At 38.7% G+C, this 20,844-nt stretch overlaps 2 protein-coding genes across 3 annotated transcripts; both read left to right on the top strand.

The window, feature by feature from the left end:
* Nucleotides 1-483: 483 nt before the first annotated feature.
* Nucleotides 484-9,954, top strand: LOC144022556 (uncharacterized). The gene is made up of 5 exons (XM_077527457.1): nt 484-789; nt 4,534-4,654; nt 7,110-7,279; nt 7,559-7,823; nt 7,914-9,954. The coding sequence occupies exons 1-5, from the start codon at nt 730-732 to the stop codon at nt 8,075-8,077; spliced, it is 780 nt and encodes a 259-aa protein (XP_077383583.1). The 5' UTR covers nt 484-729; the 3' UTR covers nt 8,078-9,954.
* Nucleotides 9,955-10,478: 524 nt separating this feature from the next.
* LOC144022712 (carboxypeptidase Q-like) lies at nt 10,479-20,660 on the top strand. 2 transcript variants are annotated; one of them, XM_077527738.1, is made up of 11 exons: nt 10,479-10,627; nt 11,012-11,144; nt 11,981-12,190; nt 12,814-12,930; nt 13,469-13,676; nt 13,753-13,960; nt 15,815-15,926; nt 16,251-16,342; nt 17,036-17,131; nt 17,297-17,402; nt 19,558-20,660. In XM_077527738.1, the coding sequence occupies exons 1-11, from the start codon at nt 10,616-10,618 to the stop codon at nt 19,716-19,718; spliced, it is 1,455 nt and encodes a 484-aa protein (XP_077383864.1). In that variant the 5' UTR covers nt 10,479-10,615; the 3' UTR covers nt 19,719-20,660. The 2 variants fall into 2 exon arrangements, with proteins under 2 accessions (XP_077383864.1, XP_077383865.1); XM_077527739.1 differs by lacking the exon at nt 10,479-10,627 and adding an exon at nt 10,650-10,817.
* The last annotated feature ends 184 nt before the right edge of the window (nt 20,661-20,844 follow it).

The following is a 20,844-nucleotide window of genomic DNA, read 5'->3' as shown; positions in this document are numbered from 1 at the left end:
CTTCAGATGGGATGCAATGTACATATTAAAAAAAAAAAAAGAACTGTGAAGTCAAAAGTTGAAATGAATTATTCCAGTACTCATAGCGTGTGTATTTTATGGCTAATAAAATGAATTATTTAATTATGAAAATGCCTTGTCATTAGCTATTGTATTACATTTAACACAGAACGCAGTTGCAAAGATTTCAAAAATATAATTGGCAATTCAATTTATGGACAATTCCGAGTTGACGTCACAAGTCAAAATGGCCGTCGGTGAATGGATGCTCTCCGCTCATTGAAAAGCATCGGATTTAGGCTCGTTATAATTTGACTTGTAAGGATTATTTTCATACTGTGATTAAATGGAAGAAAAATGTCCTCAGTATTCACTTTCAGTCAGTTTGTTTTAGTCTTTGCTTCGTTGTAAATCAATCGGCACGCCCCTAACTTCCGCTTCAAGTGACGCAATGGCGTCATGACATCACCTCGGCGTCACGACGCCTTGCCAGACCAAACAACTTTTCCAGACTGAGCAGCGAGCAATTCCACACCTCGACTCTCCAGCTGCGGCACGCCGTCAAGCACAAGCAGAGATTTCTAAGGCTCTTCGAAGAAACCGACCGAGACGCGACTGTTAAGGATTTAACTTTGATTTCAACACATACATTTCTATTTTGGCACTTTTTTTTTTTTTTTTTTTTTAGTTTCTTAAGTTACAGTTACCGTCGCCTCGCTGAAAATTGAGATGAGGACTCTGTGGTTGTTGTTCCTCGTCGGGCTAGCCCCTGGATTCATAAGTGAAAAAGTAAGTACGGGTTGACTTTTACTTAACACTGGATGTTACTTTCCCCTCTTTCTTTCTTTCTATCTATCTATCTATCTATCTAATCAAAAATTTCTAATTTGTCTACACGGACATTGCCTCCTTATTCAAGTAAATATTTAGAGAATGATGCTGTTTGGCCGACTAATATTCATCTTTCTCAGCCCATGTGTAGGTGGCTGTGTGGTGTCAAGTTCACATAGGACGAGTCCGTTTTCCACGTTGACTTTTTTTTTTTTTTTTTTTCCTCTCCCCCAAACCATTACCGCTACTTTCTCACTCACACATGTTGGATTAAGCTTTAAATTTAATCAAATTTAGTCCACATGCTGCCTCAGGCCATTGTTTCCCTCCCTCACCAGTAACAACATGTGAGTGAAAGCTGGAAAACACCTGGAAACAGGCTCCTTTTTTTTTCCCCCCCCTTTTCAACAGAGACCAAAAGATCCTGTTTTGAGAAGTCAGCTAAAGTACAGTGGAACCAAGTCAGGTTACCTCTTTCAATAAGCGTGGTAATTCTGAATCGTGGATTGTGTATTGTGAAAGCAAGCCAGCTGAAACCTGAGACTGTAACGCCAGTGAGAGTTTATGAAGTTTCCCCACCTACAGTACGTAGAAGGCCCTGCAGGTTTGAAATGCAAAAGCACAGAAGTCTCGGGAATAAATCTGATCGCTGAGAAACAGTTTTGAGCCAGAGCTTTGTTGTATCCTTCCTTCCAGAGAAGTCGGTCATAAAAATTGCTTTAGCGTTCTGGCTTATGACGTATATGCAAGCTGTCCCTGTTGGCGAGTGTGTGGCTGTAAGAATTACTGGTTAGTCGACCAGCAATGTTGCTCTCAAGTGAATGATGATCATGAAAGTCTGCTCGTGACAGGATGTGAGCTGTTTTTTTTGTGTGTCGTTTTTTCTGGATGGATGACTCACCGTGAGTCCCTCTGGGCTAGTCCGGGCACGATCGGAGTTGTGTGGGACATACACAATTTGGAAGACGTACTAGGACACCTGATTCCATTGTGTTATTGGGACATTTTGTTCCGGGCAGTGAAGTGAGCTAGTGGTTAGCACGTCCGCTTCACAGTTTGAAGGTTTGTTGTTTGAATTTCAGGTCAAGCGTACTTGCCCTTCCTGTGTGAACTGTAGTGTACATCCTTTAATAAGAGGCAAGTTTTTTTGTATTGTCCATCGAAACAAAAACGATAAGTAAAGGAACATTCTGACCAAATTTCATTGGCAACTGACTTTTATGTTACATATAAAGATTGCGTTCACCACAGCAGGGCTGTGAGTGTCCAGTGTCAAATTTCACACCACTGCCCTGACATTATACTGTTTCCTATAACGTCTACCTGGAAAATGCCATTTCCCCCACAGTCTCCACGTCCGTCTTGCTGCCCTCAATCTCCTCTTGAATAAAATTGATCAAGAAGTAAACATAGAAAAAGTGACTCATGTGTGTCATTCCGACTGATGTGTTGAATGTGACGCAGTTTGGGGGAACGACTCAACTTCACGTGATCACAACTTGTGCAAGTGGAAGAGAAGTTGACATCAATTTGTCAGAAACAAACGCATCATTCATGACATTTGCCAGTTCCATTTCAAAGTAATTAAAAGAATTAAAAGTTCTTAAAAAGATGCAGAATAACAATTCGACGATTAGATACATATTGATATATTTTCAAGTGTAACTTTACTGCACTCATATTTAAAATCAAAATCGATTTTCTGATTTAAATCTCTTCTTTTTTTTTTCTTCTACTATACACTACCCAGCATTTGGTACTGCTTCCCGGCTGTGCACCCAAAATGGTGCTACCATGCGTCCGCCATTATTATTGACTTTCAGCCCATGTGAGAAATATTTTCCTGTAATAACTATAAGCCCAAATGGTTTAAAGGAATTTTTTATTACCAGAGTTCATAATGCATTTCCATGAGCCAATCATGCTGCATATGTTTTTTTTGTTTTTTACTGCTGTGACAGGGCTATTTCCAGCAAACTCTCAATGTGACAGAGCACCAGGCGACCAGATGGATATACTATATACTGTACGGTCTGTGTGTGTCTGAGAGACTCCGTGTATGTTTTCCAGATGTCTGATTTTCATGTAAACAGGCATTATAGCGACTCTCTGGCACGGGAGCACGATAGTGCAATGTATTCTATTTTGTTGGTGGTTTTCTTCTGTTGGCTTTTAGCCCACAACTTCGCAGTAGGTCCATGCTGACGTCCCGTTTCTTTCCATCTAGTTGATGTGATATTTATGTATAGTGTGTGTGATATTTTAGAAGATGGGAGTTAGCTTTTTGCTATTCAGCAGATGAAAGCACCTGAGGTCACAGTAAGGTGAGCTTCTATCGCCATAAAAGGGAATCCTGCTTTCTTTCACTGCGGTTTAACTGTTCCCTCTGTTAAGTAGACACTGGTGTGAGCAAGCTTTGACTAAAAAAAAAAAGAAGCTAAAGACTACATCAGACCGGACAAAAATGTCATAATTTACGACTAAACCAAATATGTGTGTGCATATGCCTGTTTTTTATTAAACCGATGTACAGAACAATGTCTTCATAATGTTCAAATGAACCTATAAAAGATGGACTCTGCAACAACAAAAGTTGTGAAGCATGCAAAAAAAAAAATAAAATACTAACCACATGCTGTTAGGCTACTACAGCACCCAGCCAAATTTCACACAATTGAGCTCTCAGCTTTCAAATTATTTATTATTTTTTTTATTATTTTAATATTTGAAATACAGGGTGTTCCAAAATGTTTTGACCCCATTTCGTAGAGCAATAATTTATGACATTTTTTTGTTGGAATGACCTCAAATTTTCACAGCTTGTGTAGAAACGTTTCAAGTTTTTGTGTGTTAACGTTTGGCATTTCTATCTTTTCAGGTTAAGAAATGCCGTTCACTTCAAAAGTAGAGTATGCTCGGACACCGAAAAACTTACGACCTTCAACATAAAGTGTATTTAGTTTCATTAAGATCCATCAAATAGTTTCCGAGATATGGGCATTTAGAATGGGGTCAACCATTTTGGAACACCCTGTATTCTAAAATAATATATTAAAAAATATCAAAAAGCATCTGCTTTGCGTAATTCTACTAAATCACTGCACTCTGACTCAGAAAACCATTCATGTCCATGCTTAGCTTGTTGTCAACACCTGTTGTCTTTAAGAAGCTCACTTCCCTTCTTTTTTTGCCAGGATCCATCCGTGTTCGCACCTGTGTTAGTGGAAGCATAGCATGCATACCAGACATGCATACTTCACGTCTGAATGGGCCACATTCATCTGTACGCATGTGTGTGATTGATTGTGTGAATTTAACGGAATTTCAGGCTTATTATCGTGCCACATTCGGCATACTAGGTAATACTGCCAACAACAAACTAATAATAAATGTAGGATTTTTGCGATTAACCGTACAAGGACATTATCTCTTTGTGCGATGATTTTGATGGCAACAGATTTCGGGGTTATCGGTCCTGCCGCGAACCACCGGAGCAGCATGTGAATTGAAACTATGTGCAGTAATTCAAACAAACGATGACCTTTTACTTGCCTCGGTGTGGTATCACTTTATTGACACATTCTCAGAAAGCAAAGGTCAGCTAGTCAGTGACTATTTTTTTTTTTTTGCAATTTTAATTAAATGAATAATGACACTGATAACAGATTATTTTTATTTTATTTTTTTTGTTCCCGCTCTCAGATGCTGGTCGCTTCCCAGTCGGGAGATGACCTTTACATTGAGGGTCAAACACCAGGTGGCCTCCCGATTGATGATGAAGATGGGGACGACTTCGGTTCAGGATCTGGATCCGGAGACTATGGTAAGAGGACTGGACTTGCTTTTGAACAACTTGTTTCAGGTGTATTTTTTTAAAGAACCATAAAATAAACAAACAAACGCCCACACGCTTGTCGTCACATTTTATTCTGCTGTTGTTGTTCAGCAACTTGGACGCGTACCAGAAACTCAAGTCAACGGCAACAACAGAATAAACTGCTGTAAACTACTAAACACAAATTTCCTTTCAAAACGATTTGTTTTGGGGTTATTTATTTGTTCAAGAAAAACTGGTTCAAGTGTTCATCATAAAATGGGCGTGTTTATGTGTGTGTGTGGATGATCTATTGCCAGTTGTCAGGTGTGGCCTTTTTACCTGTCCCAGTAAGTGCTTTTGCTATTATTATTAATCTGACTTGTTTACACATTCAGATGAATGAATTGTGGGTGTTGTAAATGTTTGTCGCAAGGTGGTGTGGATGAGGTCGTTAGAAGCCAGCAGTTGCAAAATACTTTTCACCTTTTATCCATAATAATTCATCTTGATGCCTGACCAGGAGAAAATGTGCTCGAGCTATTTGTATGATCACGGGGAGCAATTGTGGTTTTGTAAAACAATGGCTGTTTCAACCTCCACGTATCTAAGCAACCACTATAAATAAACACACAGAGAACACATTTGAACACTTTCAAATGGCAAAACGAATTTCTCTTCTTACTATTGTGAGATAACTGATGTACAGGAGAGCGTTTAGTCTTTTCTCACAGTAGTCGTTTTGACATAGTAGCAAATAATTGAACATGCAATTCGCATAAACAAATCTATGTATTAAAGAATCATGCACTTGATTTTGCTCAAAATCTTGGTAAAGAGATCAGCAATTTGTTGACACTTTGTGAGTCACCATGCTGTCAACCACCTCATCATAATTTTCACATATCTATCCATCATCATACATCAAGTAGGAAGTAGCCTGCTAGTTAGCAAACAAGCACAAATATGATTGTAAAAAAAAAATGTCCTTCTAACTGTAATAACAATGACATCATGTTCTTCTTCAGACTGCAAAGTCGTTGTTCCTAATCAACAGTGCCTCTGCTGATTACCAGCTAATTACTGCACTCCATTTTGTTTCAAGATGCAATCAGTTCATCAACTGAATTGAATCAATAATTCTGGTCAACCAAGTCGTTAGCATGTTGCTAATCAGCACACAATCTTCCACTCCTTGTTGCTTCATACGTCACTCAACCCTAAAAGGGACCTTTGCACACGTCAATATAACTTTTGTAGTTGAATGACGCTACATATTTGTGCTTTCATTCTGAAAACAGTTTTTTTTTTTTCACCTTTTTTTTTTTTTTTTAAATCTATTTCTTTACGATTATGTTGTGATGGTTATCTGAAGTCTGATGCAATTGTCTGACATCCCGCATGACAACCGCCACATTTTTGTGCACCGTTTGAGGTGTGTTTTTTCCCCGGTGAGGTTTGCCAAATTGTGCAACCGTTTATGTACTTAAAATTTGAGATTTCACCACAGGACCAGTACACATCATGGAAAACTAACAAGTTCAATTCATATTATATTGATTCACTCCAGACATTTTATTTATTTATTTATTTGTTAAACGATCAGGATTTGTTAATAATTTTGACACTTAAAGCTTTACAAGTAATGAAAAAAAAACTTAAATTTACCATCTCAAGAATGCATATTACAGAGGAAACATTCAAAATAGGGGTGTGAATTGCCTAGTACCTGACGATTCGATTCGTATCACGATTCACAGGTCACGATTCGATTCGATACCGATTAATCCCGATACGAATGGTCACGATTCGATACCGATTAATCCCGATACGAATTTATAAGTCGATTGTTGCGATTTTTTTCCATTCAAATTTAGAAAATACTATCAGTAAATTTGTACATGTACACTGTAAGATTTGTATGAATATATTTATCTAAAACTTGAGGCTTATAACCGTGAGCCACTGTACACAAACAGTTTGCAATCTGTTTCACATTTGAACAGCATTAAAATAAAAATATTAAGGCTTAATGTGCCGTTCATATAACATTCTTCCATGCTCAAGGTGTGAATCCAAAAAAAAAAAAAAAAAAAAAAAAAAATTAAAATAAAAAAAAAAAAAATCGATTCTGCCGATTATTGAATCGATTCGAGAATCGCGCGATGTAGTATCGCGATATATCGCCGAATCGATTTTTTTTAACGCCCCTAATTCAAAAGGATTTTTAAACATTGAAATGACTTTCCCTTTGAAAAGTATTTTCATGAATTACACTTTTTTTTTTCTTTTTTTTTTGAACTGCTGAAATAGATTACTACAATATTCTAATTTATTAAGGTGCAACTTTATTATTGATCACAACTTCTAAAACAACAAAACAAAATGGTGCCGCGTGTGGAGACAAAAGGTCAAATGACAGACGAGTGACTGATCCTTTTGTTGCCAAATCTGTCGTTGATAGACAAAGAAGAGAAGGAGACGGCAATCCTCACCACGTTTGTCACTTCCAACAAGAGCGAAGAAATGTTTCCACCTCAGTCAACGTCGGCGACCAAATCAGCTGACCGCCGCGATCCACCAACAACAGAGATAGACAGTGAGACAAAAGCAATCGACACGGACGACAAGCAGGTAAAAACACACACAGCATATTTATGCTCTAGCAGAAAACATTGATACCAATGTCCTGTCATTTGTTGCAAGATTTGTTTTTTTTTAATCATCATAAGAAATTATTAATTTATAAAATAAAGTTCAGTAATAAAAAGTTAATACATTTAACATGTTTGTTTTTGTATAACAATAATTGGCTCCGGAATTACAAATTACTGTCAACTAAACTAAAGCGAGCTCACCGGTGCTTTTTTTTTTTTTTTTCTACAGCCATTTGTAATGTGTTGTTCCTTTCAGGTGGCAGATAATGAGCCAACAGCTGACTGGTTCACGCATGCTCCCACTCCCAGCTCCACCTCCGTGACGAAGGACATGAAAGAAAGCGATGAAGACAACAGCCTGGATCGGTGGGACGACTCCTCCATCACCAAACATGGCGGAGACGAAGACACGAGCGGAGTGCTGACAAATGAAATTGTGGTGGGCCGGGGCAGCAGACTGTCCGATTCTCCTGATGATGTGACATCTGAGAGCATGTGGGAGCGCACGGAGGTGCTGGCAGGTAAACGCGCGTTAACTTGCGGTTGCTCTAAAGTAAGCGTGTACAACATACAACATTTCAATCCAATTTTTTTTCTTTCTGCCCTTCCAGCGGTGATAGCATGCGTGGTGGTGGGCTTGCTTTGTGCCATCTTCCTCCTGGTTCTCCTGGCCTACCGCATGAAGAAGAAGGACGAAGGGAGCTACGATCTGGGCGACACGAAGCTTTCCACAACGGCTTACCAAAAGGCACCAACCAAGGAATTTTACGCCTGAACGGACCAGTAGAGACTGTGAATAGATATCGTCCCTTTTGCCAGTTTGGACTGAGAGCGGCTCAATATCGGCTTTATTTTCACATCTTCAACAGCAGCAAACTCGTCTCTCCCGTCTGCTATCTTTTCACGTCTCGCTCTTTAGCCTCCATCATTCTCACACGGAATGGGAGAATTCAAACGCATTCTGATCATTCCAATCTGGGAAAGGAGTGGAAGGTTCTCGAGAGAATATCATAGGATCACAGCCATTCTAGTCAAGGAAAGTCTATTCAACACTGTGCCTTAAAGCCACACTGCCTATCTTATCTTAGATGGACTCGCAATGGTGTCAGCTGAGCTAAACGGTCACAAGGAAGTTGACTGAAACAAAAAAGTAGGACACCGTTGTGTTTTGAATGATGTCATAAAATGGTACTAGTATTCCAAAGAAACAAACGTTTATCCCTTTTTTTTTTTTTTTTGGTCGTGGTCAGATTTCATGTGTTGTTACATTTCATTTAACGCTTTTTGCTGACTGTACAAATGTTTTTGTTGTTGTCATGACTAGTGAATATGTTATTTCATATTCGGTCCAGTATTGGTACACGAGATTGGGGTTCCTCTGCAGGTACATAACTTTGTTTTTCTCATAAATCTTATCTTGTAACTAACAATATCCTGTTCTTGGTTGTCTTTGGAAATTGCCGCTTGTTTTGTGTGTTTTATATTTTTGAGATTTTTTGACCCAAAAGCCATTTTAAAGAAATCAATTGCGGTCCACACGATGTGCGTTGGCACACACAGGATGTCAACCTTGCATTGAACGTTCTTCATATTAACACGACTATTTTCTGTGATGACTGAGTGCAGCGAGCAAAGCCAAACCGCATTCCGCTGCAATTGCCAACTGTATGCAGCTATAATAACAGGTTTGACTTGTGACAGCATTGAGAGACTTTCTGCACAATAACGTTTTTCAGTCAAACGGGCTAGTAAAATAATGACCACTTCAGTTTTCTAGTGAAATAATGCATTACTCTGCAGTCTTCTGTCTTATCAATATGTTTTAGAATTTCATCTGGTGCTAATTGTATGTCAAAGCTTTTTTTTTTTTTTTTCTTTGTGGGTTGAGGGAAAGTTATGTTGGAGCAGCTCTTTTGTAAGACTTTCTATGTTTTCAAAATTTTTCTCATAGTTGGACCTCTAAAAAGGCTCTCGAATGAAATCTATTTTTACCAAAGCTTTTGCAGCAATTTTGTTCAGATTTAAAACTTGTTGCCTTTAATATGCAACGCCTCCCACATTTTGTCAGCGTTTAAATGTTTAAATGAAATTTCAGTTGCTGTTTTGCAGAAGACTATAATTTCCCATGCATTTCTCAAATATCCTGTAGAATTCTGGTAAACGACTGACATTTCATGGCTGGAATAAACAGATTTTTTTTTTTGCTAACGTTAATCCTCTGTGATTTACTGTTCTCATCGAGATCATAAGGTTGCCAGATGATGAAGCTGAATCAGCAGTTCTTCAAAAAGATGTCATGTAGATTTAGCTGCAAAGAACCACATTGATAACTACTTTGCTTCAAAGTGAGGGTCAAAACAGAAATAAACTCCAAATGCAAACGTGCTGTGTGTGTAACAGTTTAGCTTGTGCAACTTTCATTTGGGGATTGTCTACTATGTAGTGATGATACTGACATATGTATTAATTTATATTATTTTAGACTATAATCCATTTTATGTAAAATGTACAGTACTTTTGAGTATCTTTGTTCCTATTGATCAGATTATTTCAAATGTATGTTTTATTATATTCTGGTTCAAATAATTATTGGTAAACCAGATATATGCAATTGTCTTGAATACATTAATAAAAGCTGAAAAAAAAAAATTACATTCATGGCTCTTTTTTTTTTATTTTTTATTTTTTTTTTATTGAATTGAGGCTGGGCATGTATTTAGACCAGTGGCAGATACAAAATGTCTTCTTAAAAAAATAAATACTGTTTTGCCTTGACATAGAATTGCCAGCATGATGTGAAAGGAACCAAATGGTAGCTTACTCTATTTCCACCAACGCAACAATGCATCGAGGAAGAAATGTCGGAACACGCGGATGCCAATGGCAACAAGTTTGTTGAGTGGTACGTATGTCAAGAATGAAGAGATTCAACTATAGAGTACAGTACTTTGAAATGGAATTGCTTTTGGTCCTTATGAAAAACCTTTACACATATGTGGGAGATAAAAAGATACATAAAACATTTTACACAATTTGTAACTATAGTATGATTATTCATGCAAATACTATTTACAGTATTATAGAATATTAACATTTATTTTTAAATTTGCCTGACGTTGTACAGTGGATTTTTTTAACATGCTTTTATTCTGAAAGTGCCTCCAGAGGAAGTTAGCAATCGTGAAGCGAGCTCAATCACGAGAATATACTTCCTAACTCAGTTTGTTTATGTTTACATCCTTTCTTTCATCTTTGGGGTCACGCTAAAGACGGAGATACTGTCCACCAAAACAAAAGCGACAAGGCTGCTATCATGACCTGCGGGGTTTGTGTTTTTTGTTGTTTTTTTTCACTGTTTGAAAATCAAACATGATCACGATTGTCTGTCAGTTTTTCCGGTTTACTTCGCCGTTCTACATTCGTTCATTTACTTTTGTGAACTTGAACAAACGAGACCTGGCTTGTATCCTTACAAACATTTAATTTATCAGATGATTTGTTTGAATTCATAACAGGTGAGATTTAGTTTGTCTTCTCAGTGAAAGTGAAACTTGTCAATAAGAGGAGGTTCCTCTTCCTAGCATACAAATTGATACATTGAAAGACTAAATGCACCATGAATCTTGCTGACCCTCTTCCATTTCGATAAATATGCGCATATTTTATTTGGCTAGATAATATTACATTGTGGAAAATTGTCTTTCCTCAGATGGCACGAGGTGGTAAACTGTCTCTCCTCTTCTCCATCCTTGTGGGTATTTTCATGCTGAAATCCTTGGAAGGCCGACCCCAAAGCACCAAAACAATTTTTAGACATGAATTCAACAGTACTGCTCGGAAAGGTACCACAAACATTTTTTTAAAAGTTATCTCTTTAATTAGGCTCTTTAATTAATAGACATTTTCAGAAGTAGGCAGATAAGATATTTAGTTGGTAGCTTATTTCACACTTCCAATATTGATTGCCAGATTGGCCAATGCTAAGCTTGACAACATCCCACTGAACACAGATATGTGATGAAAATTACAAAACATAAGTGTAAAATATTTATTTGTGCAACTGTCCACTGTTTTGGCTCCACTGAAGAAAGGCAAACGCTGGTCATGATGTCACTGAAACCATCAGATCGTCTCTGACCCCATATTCAAAAGGTGGACGGACACATGCAAATTGCTCACTATATAATGAAAATGGAATTTACATATCATGCATTACACACGGTAGTTAGCAGAGCAGTGTCAAAAAAAAAGTGATAAAATTATTATCATTATTATGCTACATATTTGTGATGACTGAGTGAATCTGAAGAGGACAATAAAAGATAGAATTTATAGTGCTACTGACCCAGTTTTCGTTTCCTGCAGAGTTATGACTGTGTAACCAAATAAATGTACAACTACATATACACAACAAAATGATTACTATAACTAGTTTTGAAATCAAAAGGCATGGAAATTAGTTTAACGACTATATAAATCTCACTATGAAGGCAATTGGCAGTTTTGGGACACATTTTTTGCCAGAAACATGAAATAAAAGCACATTATTTTCTTAAAAAATGACGCGGTGGGCCGGATCTGGCCCCCGGACCTTCATTTTGACAACCCGTGCTTTAATGACATCAAAAGTGATGATCCAAACTTGCAACTGTTGTGTGTATGAATGTGCGATCTCGAGACGCGGCAGCGGAGGTTTCAGGCTACGCAGATGCGGCCAAACGGATCATCGAGCTGGCCGTGTTTGGAGCTGCACGGAACCGCTCTTACCGACGCCTCGCCGACTTGACCGACGCCGTCGGGAACCGCGTCAGTGGCTCGCGCAACCTGGAGATGGCTATCAAATATATGCACAAAGCGATGATGGAGGACGGTTTGGACGTCCATCTGGGTGAGTCGTCCCTGTTAATGTTCATTCGAATGATTGAACATCACATGCTTGCTGGCAGACATCTTTTATAAACGTATAAAAGTTTCTGCTTTGTAAGAGGTTCAACTAGTTATATAGGACTTAAAAGGAAGTCAACGTTAAACATTTCTTGACAATAATATATTATATGAGACCTCACTAGTGTAAACATGACATTCTGATTAATATTACATTTGTGAAATATGAGTTATGAAGCAAAATCTAGCCGTTTTTTTAATCCTTCTCACGGGTCGGCCATTTTGCCACTTGCTGTCGACTGAAGATGACATCACAGTTGCTCAGGCAACAACCAATCACAGCTCACCTGTTTTCTGAAGCTGAGCTGTGATTGGTTGTTACCCGAGCAACTGCAATGTCATTTTCACTCGACAGCAAGTGGCAAAATGGCCGCCCCTTGAGATTGATAAAAACGGCTAGATTTTGCTACATAACTCATATTCCACAAAAGTAATATTAATTAACACAAGATTTTTTTTGAACAAGGTAGAATATTTGCTTTCCTTTAGCATCATCTCGTGTTTGTGTCTGGAAATGAAGAATTAAACCATTTTTTTTTTAATCTTTCTCTGGGTCTTTGTCACCAGAACCAGTCAAAATCCCGCACTGGGTGAGAGGAAAGGAGAGCGCAGTGATGACATCGCCAAGGACCAAGAATCTGGCGATGCTGGGTCTGGGGAGCAGTGTAGGGACGCCACCTGAAGGTCAGCCATACTTAACTCATTAGCTCCCAAAGACGTATTTATACGTTTTTATGTTTGTTTTTTTAAATTTTTTTATTTTATGCGAGAGCATACAGAAGGCTTTGATGCAGCCTCTAAACTGAAGAGAATGCTTGAAGCAATGGTAGTTATTACAAAAACGGCCAGCAGGTGGCAGCAGAGTATAAGAGATCAACCGGGGCCATGTCGCAAAAAAGCTCTTTTTTTCCCCCACTGTTTTAAACAGATTTGTGAATAATGATGAAACTTAGCTATGTTCTAATACTAATTGCTGCTAAACGGAAAATGTAGAAATATACTTTTTTTTTTTTTTACCTGACTCGAATATTTCTTTTGGTAGGTTTCATATTTTTATCCCTTTGGGATGGCTCCCATTGGGAAATTTAAACTTACCACAGTATGAGAAAACAGGGTCCTAATTGTAAGGTATCAACCTCATTTAGCTTTCAACGGATATATAATTGATATAAACCTCTTTTTCAACATTTGAAGCGTGCATTCTTTTCCGTCCCTTCCGAAGGCATCGAGGCGGAGGTCTTGGTGGTCACTTCTTTTGAAGAACTGAAGCGCCGAGCCAGCGAAGCCGCGGGAAAGATTGTGCTCTTCAACCAGCCGTTTGTCAGCTACGGCGCGACGGTGGCGTACCGTGCGTTCGGCGCCTCGGAGGCGTCCAAATTTGGAGCCGCGGCCGCACTCGTTCGATCCGTCACCCCGTTCTCGATTAACAGGTGCGCATCGAGATTCGCTAATGTCTCTCCCGTCAAGCAAAATGTTTTAAATCATCATAAGACATCTGCACTTTAGTCCTCACACAGGTTGGCAAGACTACCAGGACGGCGTGAAACGCATCCCGACGGCGTGCGTCACCATTGAGGACGCGGAGCTGATGTGGCGAATGGCGCGGAGGGGCCAGCGCATCGCCGTCAGACTCACGATGGCCGCCAAGACGCTCCCGGATGCCGACTCCTTTAACACGGTCGCTGAGATAAAAGGCTGGCAGCATCCCGAGCAGGTCGCACCGAACTTCCTTCCTTTCTGTCTGGCGGCCATGTTTAGTTACAATAAATGTGTGAAAAGGACTTTCTCATATTCTGAATGTTGAATATACTTTCAAATGAATATGTCACGTCAATAATTAATTCCCTCTGTTTTATGGCCACGTGCGGGAGGAATTATGTGAGGTCATCTGGTTGACTATGTACAGCACTTTTTTTTTTATCCCTGCAGCTAACAGATCAAATTGGGTTCATGCATGAAATGAAATCATAATTGTAATGAAGTTGGGACGTCGTGTATAACATAAATAAAAGCCGGAAACGATCTACAAATCCGTCCAACACATGATATTTAACTCATTCACTGCCGGCCCAGTTAAAATGGAATTTTGATGTCTATAACCGTCAATGGCAGTGAATGAGTTTATGTTCAAACTGATGAAGTTCCTTTATGACATTATGGTTTTTTATTTTATGAATATGATACAGTTCTGCATGAAATGATACACAAAGCTGCCTTTGCTGCGTTCGTCATAGTTCCCCGCAACTTTGTCTCATTTCTAAAGAACAGGAAGTCTGCTGAAAATGTCAATCTCTTAATATAACTTATCAGCTGACTACGGAAAATAGATTTCATTTTACATGTGACGTGAATGAATATGTCAGTAATGTAATTGTATCCCTCCCAAAAGTTCACTTTATCCGCTGAAGTGTTCTTGTCTATATCTTATCAGATATAAAACGTGGCCTTGCTTCGTCATAACTTTCTCATATATCACATACCACAACTTGAGCTAACATGCATTGTAAAGTGTCGTGTGATGACTTTGAGATGACACATACCTGCTCACACTGGAAAACGGCTACAACATGATAAACAGATCCAAATTTCAAAGTATCTTTGTAAAAGCAGATCGTTTCGACACTGCTTTTATTTTTCATTCAATTTTGCAAGTCTTCTTAAAGAAGAGCCTGCTGAGTGCATATTGCATGTTGAATCATGCCTTCCCATAAAACATAATCCATCCGGATCTGGATTGAACGTCAGCCGAAAGCACAATGGCCGATTCATTAATATTCTGTGATTGTGAAATGTTTGCGCATCAGCTTTTGTAATGATTTACAAAATAGAGACAGTGAAGCCGAGGCCTGCTCGCTTGAACGTTCAAAAAGATTTCACCTCATAGTTCTGAAATGTTCTGTGCGGGGTTGGTATAGAAAAGGGAACTGAAACGCATGACATCATGTGGATTTTCCCTTTTTCAGCAAAGGAAGGTCTGATCATGATGCGATGTTGGGTGACTCACATTATGAGGCTGACTCAGTCAGTCAATTATCAAACAAAAATGAATTGTGCGTTGACTGTAACTGGTCCTATCGCTCCACCTTCGCACCTTTTACACTCCGTTTTACTTGTGCTTTCTATAACCTTCTGTAAATGTACTTTTACATAGAACTCAACTCAGTTTAATTTAGAAAGCAACAAACAACCATTTTTTTTATGAATACGACAAATTAACCATGGAAGGGATTATTTCAATTTTCATTATTTTCAAATGGAATAGAACAATATTGACCTCAGAGATTCAGTATTTAGTTATTAAAAAAAAAAAAAAAAGACAAGATGAACTCCACATGACTATTTAGTTTGTTTGTTTTTTGATTATGAAACAAGGTCTCTGTTCCTATTTTTGTTAGTTTTTCTCTTCAAGTGACGCAATGTTTCAGGTTCATGGTCCGCACTTTTGTTTGTTCTTCGCGCTGACACGAAGTCAACTTCATATAACGTGACGGGAAAATTGTGCTTGTACTTTCTGCTTTCCTTTCAAAAGGGACGCGCGGATTTCATATCTGTCACATATTTGTGCTAGGTTGTCCTATTGAGCGGTCATCTGGACAGTTGGGATGTGGGCCAGGGTGCCATGGATGATGGGGGCGGAGCCATGGTTTCCTGGGAAGCCCTGTCACTCATAAAACAGCTCGGTAGAGACAAGCCAAACAGTTACAAACGCATGCAAACCAAGATGAGGAAATAATAATAATAAAAATCTCTTTTGTTTAGTCTAATTTGTTTAATCTCTCCAATGGGAGTTTTATGATAAAGTGTCAATTAAAAATGTATATTTAATGAGTACTACCAGTTATAATTCACCTAGGTGGTGAAATAGTCATAAAGTAACCAGTAGCTTAATCTGTGATGTTCATTTATTTTTAACGTAACGTTAGCATATGAATTTATGAAGATACATGTGTGGTGAAGCGGTGCACATTATGTGACTGTTTACGTGCCCCCTCATCCGTCTGCAGGCTTACGTCCAAGGAGGACCATGCGCACGGTGCTTTGGACGGGGGAAGAGCAGGGTGGAGTTGGAGCGCAGCAGTACTACAATCTTCATAAGGTCTTTTACGTCGCTGCATTATTTTTAATAGAAAATACCACATTTAGAAATCGGTAACGCATTTGTACAATTGGTCCTCAGTGCTGCTGTCCACATCTGGTTACGTCATCTCATATCAGCTTCATGTCAACTGTAGCATCCAATTCAACATACATGCAAAATTGATACTATAGCTACAGGAACAAATATGCATTATTTGTGGTACTAGTCAATAAATAGTGATCTGACTAATAAACTCATTCACTCTCAGCCATTTTGGCTGAAGCAACTTTTCAATTTTCACAAATCTATTTAGAATTGTGAGTAATTGAGCTTTTTTTTTTTTTTTCAACATGGCCCTGGTTGATCTCCTTTGCTCTGCTGCCACCTTCTGGCCGTTTGTGTAATAACTACTGCAATTGAGACGCTGCTTCAAAGCCTTCTGTATGCTCTAGCATAAAAAACAAAACAAAAAAACGTATAAATACGTCTTTGGGACACTTGAAACATTAAAAAAAACGTATTTACACGTTATTGGGAGCAAATGAGTTAAGTGAGATTAGCTATGTTGTGGTTTGACAACGTGTAAAAGTAATTTCCCAAACCATTTTGTGTTGCCTGAAGTTTGGACACTAAATTTAAACATGCTCTTTTTAATTGTAATTTGTCACTCTACTGTTTCTTTAATGCTTTCCAACTTCCTCTTCCATCCAGGTGAATCTGTCCAACTTTGACATTGTCATGGAGTCCGACATGGGGACATTCAGCCCAGTGGCCCTGCAGTTTACTGGCAGTGTTGCAGCACAAAAGGTAATTAAGACCTTTGCGCCACATAAACATTTTTATAGACACTATATTGTAATTATACCCTACAAAGCAAAAAAAAAAACAAGCATGAATCTGTGTAGCTTTCTACCTGCCACTTGTATTCAATGTTAAGAAGTGAGGAAAGCACGTCCGCGTGTGTCCCAACAGGTGATGGAGGAGGTGGTCAAACTGTTGGCTCCTCTCAATACGACCAAATTGGAGTCACATGGGGAGGGGACGGACATATCGCCTTGGATGCAGGCTGGAGTCCCAGGTTAGTTTAGTCAGCAGGATGCAGGTTGCTTGTGTGCCTCTTTATCGCCGCTGTAACTTGTTTATTCACACGTACTGCACATTCTGACCTTCAACAGTCCGTCAAATGTAGTTAATGAGCGTATATCACATATTTAGTCTTTCTCATCAGCCAGAAAAGTGGCTCAAAGTGCATGAACGAACGAACGAACGAACGAACGAACGAACGAACGAACGAACGAACGAACGAACGAACGAACGAACGAACGAACGATCGAACGACCGAACGTACGAACGTACGACCGAACAACCGACCGAACGAACGAACGAACGAACGAACGTACGACCCAACGACCGACCCAACGACGTTCGTTCGTTCGTTCGTTCGTTCGTTCGTTCGTTCGTTCGTTCGTTCGTTCGTTCGTTCGTTCGTTCGTTCGTTCGTTCGTTCGTTCGAACTAACTAACTAACTGTGTCTGGCTCCAGTAAATTAGTCATTACTCGTCAAATTCTTTTCCGATGTTGACATGAATTATTTTGTTAGCAACTGCAGATAAGACCAAATTCTTTTTAATTCTAAAAAAAAAACCCCACTGAATTAACTGAAATATTCTTTTGTTTATTTTGCTATCATGTTGTTGATTAGCGTGGAATTGATGGAAGCATAATAAGCAAAGCAATTACGATTGAGAAAAATGTATTGCAATATAGGCTAATCTTCTATTTTGGAGTTTGGGTTGGGTTTGGAGTCGATGCCTCAGCAGAAATGAACAAAACTGCACGTCACTGGTAAGGATGTTATTCACCACATAAGGGAAATGGAAAGTATTGTATCCTAATTTCTGTGGTGTGACGGAATACATTATCACTTTTGAAAACGCTGAACGCAGAGATTCACTTCCTCTGCCTCTTGCCGAAAGATGTCATCATCATCATATGCCGTCTGAAAAGGTTTCCGATCAACGTTATTATTTCTCTGTGTCAAAGCAGCAATACTCCAGACTAATATTTATTTTTATTGTTATTTTTTAGGAGCACAGTAGCCACTAACTTCAAACCTTTGGGGCTCCAGACTAATATTTATTTTTATTTTTATTTTTTTAGGAGCACAGTAGCCACTAACTTCAAACCTTTGGGGCTCCAGACTAATATTTATTTTTATTTTTATTTTTTAGGAGCACAGAAGCCACTAACTTCAAACTTTTGGGGTGCTGGGAAAAAAAATAAAAATAGCAGCGCACAAATTGACTGGGTTTGGGCAGTAGGCGGGGTTACATCTTGAACTGGTTGCCAACCAATTGCATGGCACACAGAGAGGAACAAGTGATTTCAATTTTTGCCAAAATACTTGTGAATGCTATATTCCCCATAATCGAGGAGCCCTACAAAATGTATTATTTTTTATTTTATTTTTTTAATGGTGATTTTATTTATTAAAGGGAAAATATCCAAAACTTCCTGGCTCTGAATAGGAAAGTACTTTCACCGAATGAATTAAATGTGATTGCACAAATTTTTTTGGAACTCCGCATTCATTTTAGTAGACCACACCCCCATTCCTTATTAACCCCCAGAAGCATAATTAGCGATTACCTCCAGAAGGAGAATATTCTACAGACTCGACTAGATAAAAGTTGAACTTTTTGCAAGTTTTCTGTCACGTTACTTTTGGCGTAAATGTAACACAGTGTTTCAGAAAGGGAAAAAAAAATGCAGTGGTGGTAGTAGTGCCATGATTTGGGGCCGCTCTCCTCTTCAGGACATGGACAACTTTCTGTTATTGATGGAAGCACTGAATTCAAATGAAAATCCTGAGGCTGAATGTCCGGCCAGCTGAAGCGCATTTGGGTTCTGCAGCAGGACTACGATCCAAAGTCAACTTTTGAATGGCTTAAAAAAAACAAAAAACAATATGAACGTTTTAGAGTGGCTTAATCAAAGTCCAGACTTGATTCCGATTGACATCCTGTGGCGTGATTTTAAAAGAATGCTCCAAAACCCTCCAGTGTTGGTGCATAAAATCAATTGTGCAAGGAAGTGGGCCAAAATATCTCCAGAGATGCGAGTTGTTGTTGTTGCTGCTGATGAGTGTAGCCCAAATCAATATTTAAAAACTGCATTTTCACCTTTCCTTTTTCAGGCATCACTAACTTCTGTACGTGTTACCTGTCATCCAGGTGCCAGCCTCCATGTGGCCGACAGCCGCTATTTTTGGTTCCACCACACAGAAGCCGACACCATGACAGTCCAGGACCCCCGAGACATGAACCTCTGCTCGGCTTTGTGGGCGGTGGTGGCTTACGTGGTCGCAGACCTCGAGGACATGCTGCCTCGCTAGTTGTTTGGAGGAGGATCGTGGAAAGCCTTAACGAAAAGAAAAAAAAAGAAAAAAGTGATATTGCACACACAACAAAATGAGTCAAGAATAAGGGAAAGCTATTTTTATTTTTACATGGGTTTTATACTTTTATTTAATCATTTAAATGTGTTCTGTCAGACTTTGCAAAGAATACTTTTATTGTTTTAACACAATGAATTGCTTTGATGGCCCTTCATCAACATGTCATGTGATGTGATAAAAGCGGTGAGAAGTGAAATTAGCAATGATATAATAAAATTGACAGAATGGCAGGAAAAAAAATTTGCCAAGAATTAATCATAACTTTTTTTTTTATTGTTATTATTTTGTTACCACGGAAGGCTGCCAAAAACACAATTTCCCAAGTCATCATTCCCATCAGTGATGTCAATTAGCAGCGTAGACAAAAGTCCTTTTTGGAAAGTGTGAGTGTGCGCTGGGTGTTGTTGTAACTTGTAACAGGCCTTAAGTCACTTTTTTGTCTGGCGAGCTCACGGGCTGATTCACGCACGCACGATGATGATGTGAGTTGAGAAACAGGCTGGATGTTTCAGCACGATGACTCACGTTTGCGCTCACATGAGCTGCAGGAAAAACAACACGTCACGGAGTTGGATTCACTCTGGTTCAATTATTTTACAAATCACTTTTTCTATATTTAGGGTTTTGCATGAACTTTTTTTTGACCCCTTTGCTTTTTTTTTTTTTTTTTTTTAACAGAGAATCACTATTTTTTCATCTTACGGGTTTAATGTTAAAGTGATACTGTTTTGTATAAACTGTAGTAATATTGTACACCAGGGGTCACTGACCTTTGTGAAACTAAACAAACAAAGGTCCTTCTTGGGTACTGATTAATGTGAAGGGCTGACAGTTTGATAAAAAAACAAAACAAAATAAAAAACCGATTGAAATGCTCAACTTAAATTGTTATTGCTTACCATCATATCCTCTATGTGAATTATCCAAATAAAATATTGAGTTACCAAGGTTGGAAACAAATAAATATCTCTATGTAACATTTTATCATATTATAAATCTCTCTGCAAGTGTTTCAAATACGCACAGTAGTCAACACTTGTGATTTTTCAATACATGTCGCCAC

The sequence above is a fragment of the Festucalex cinctus genome, chromosome 7, assembly GCF_051991245.1.
Source record: "Festucalex cinctus isolate MCC-2025b chromosome 7, RoL_Fcin_1.0, whole genome shotgun sequence".
Classification (NCBI taxonomy): Eukaryota; Metazoa; Chordata; class Actinopteri; order Syngnathiformes; family Syngnathidae; genus Festucalex; species Festucalex cinctus.
This window is presented reverse-complemented; position numbering and strand designations above follow the sequence as displayed.

What these genes read in the sequence shown, in the direction of transcription:
- LOC144022556 (XM_077527457.1), top strand. Translation starts at nt 730, where the DNA reads ATGAGGACTCTGTGGTTGTTGTTCCTCGTCGGGCTAGCCCCTGGATTC. An exon ending in TCGACACGGACGACAAGCAG is followed by an intron (nt 7,280 to 7,558) that starts GTAAAAACACAC and finishes TGTTCCTTTCAG; the next exon opens with GTGGCAGATAATGAGCCAAC. An exon ending in GCGCACGGAGGTGCTGGCAG is followed by an intron (nt 7,824 to 7,913) that starts GTAAACGCGCGT and finishes CTGCCCTTCCAG; the next exon opens with CGGTGATAGCATGCGTGGTG.
- LOC144022712 (XM_077527738.1), top strand. An exon ending in GCTGGCAGCATCCCGAGCAG is followed by an intron (nt 13,961 to 15,814) that starts GTCGCACCGAAC and finishes TATTTGTGCTAG; the next exon opens with GTTGTCCTATTGAGCGGTCA. An exon ending in AGTACTACAATCTTCATAAG is followed by an intron (nt 16,343 to 17,035) that starts GTCTTTTACGTC and finishes TCTTCCATCCAG; the next exon opens with GTGAATCTGTCCAACTTTGA.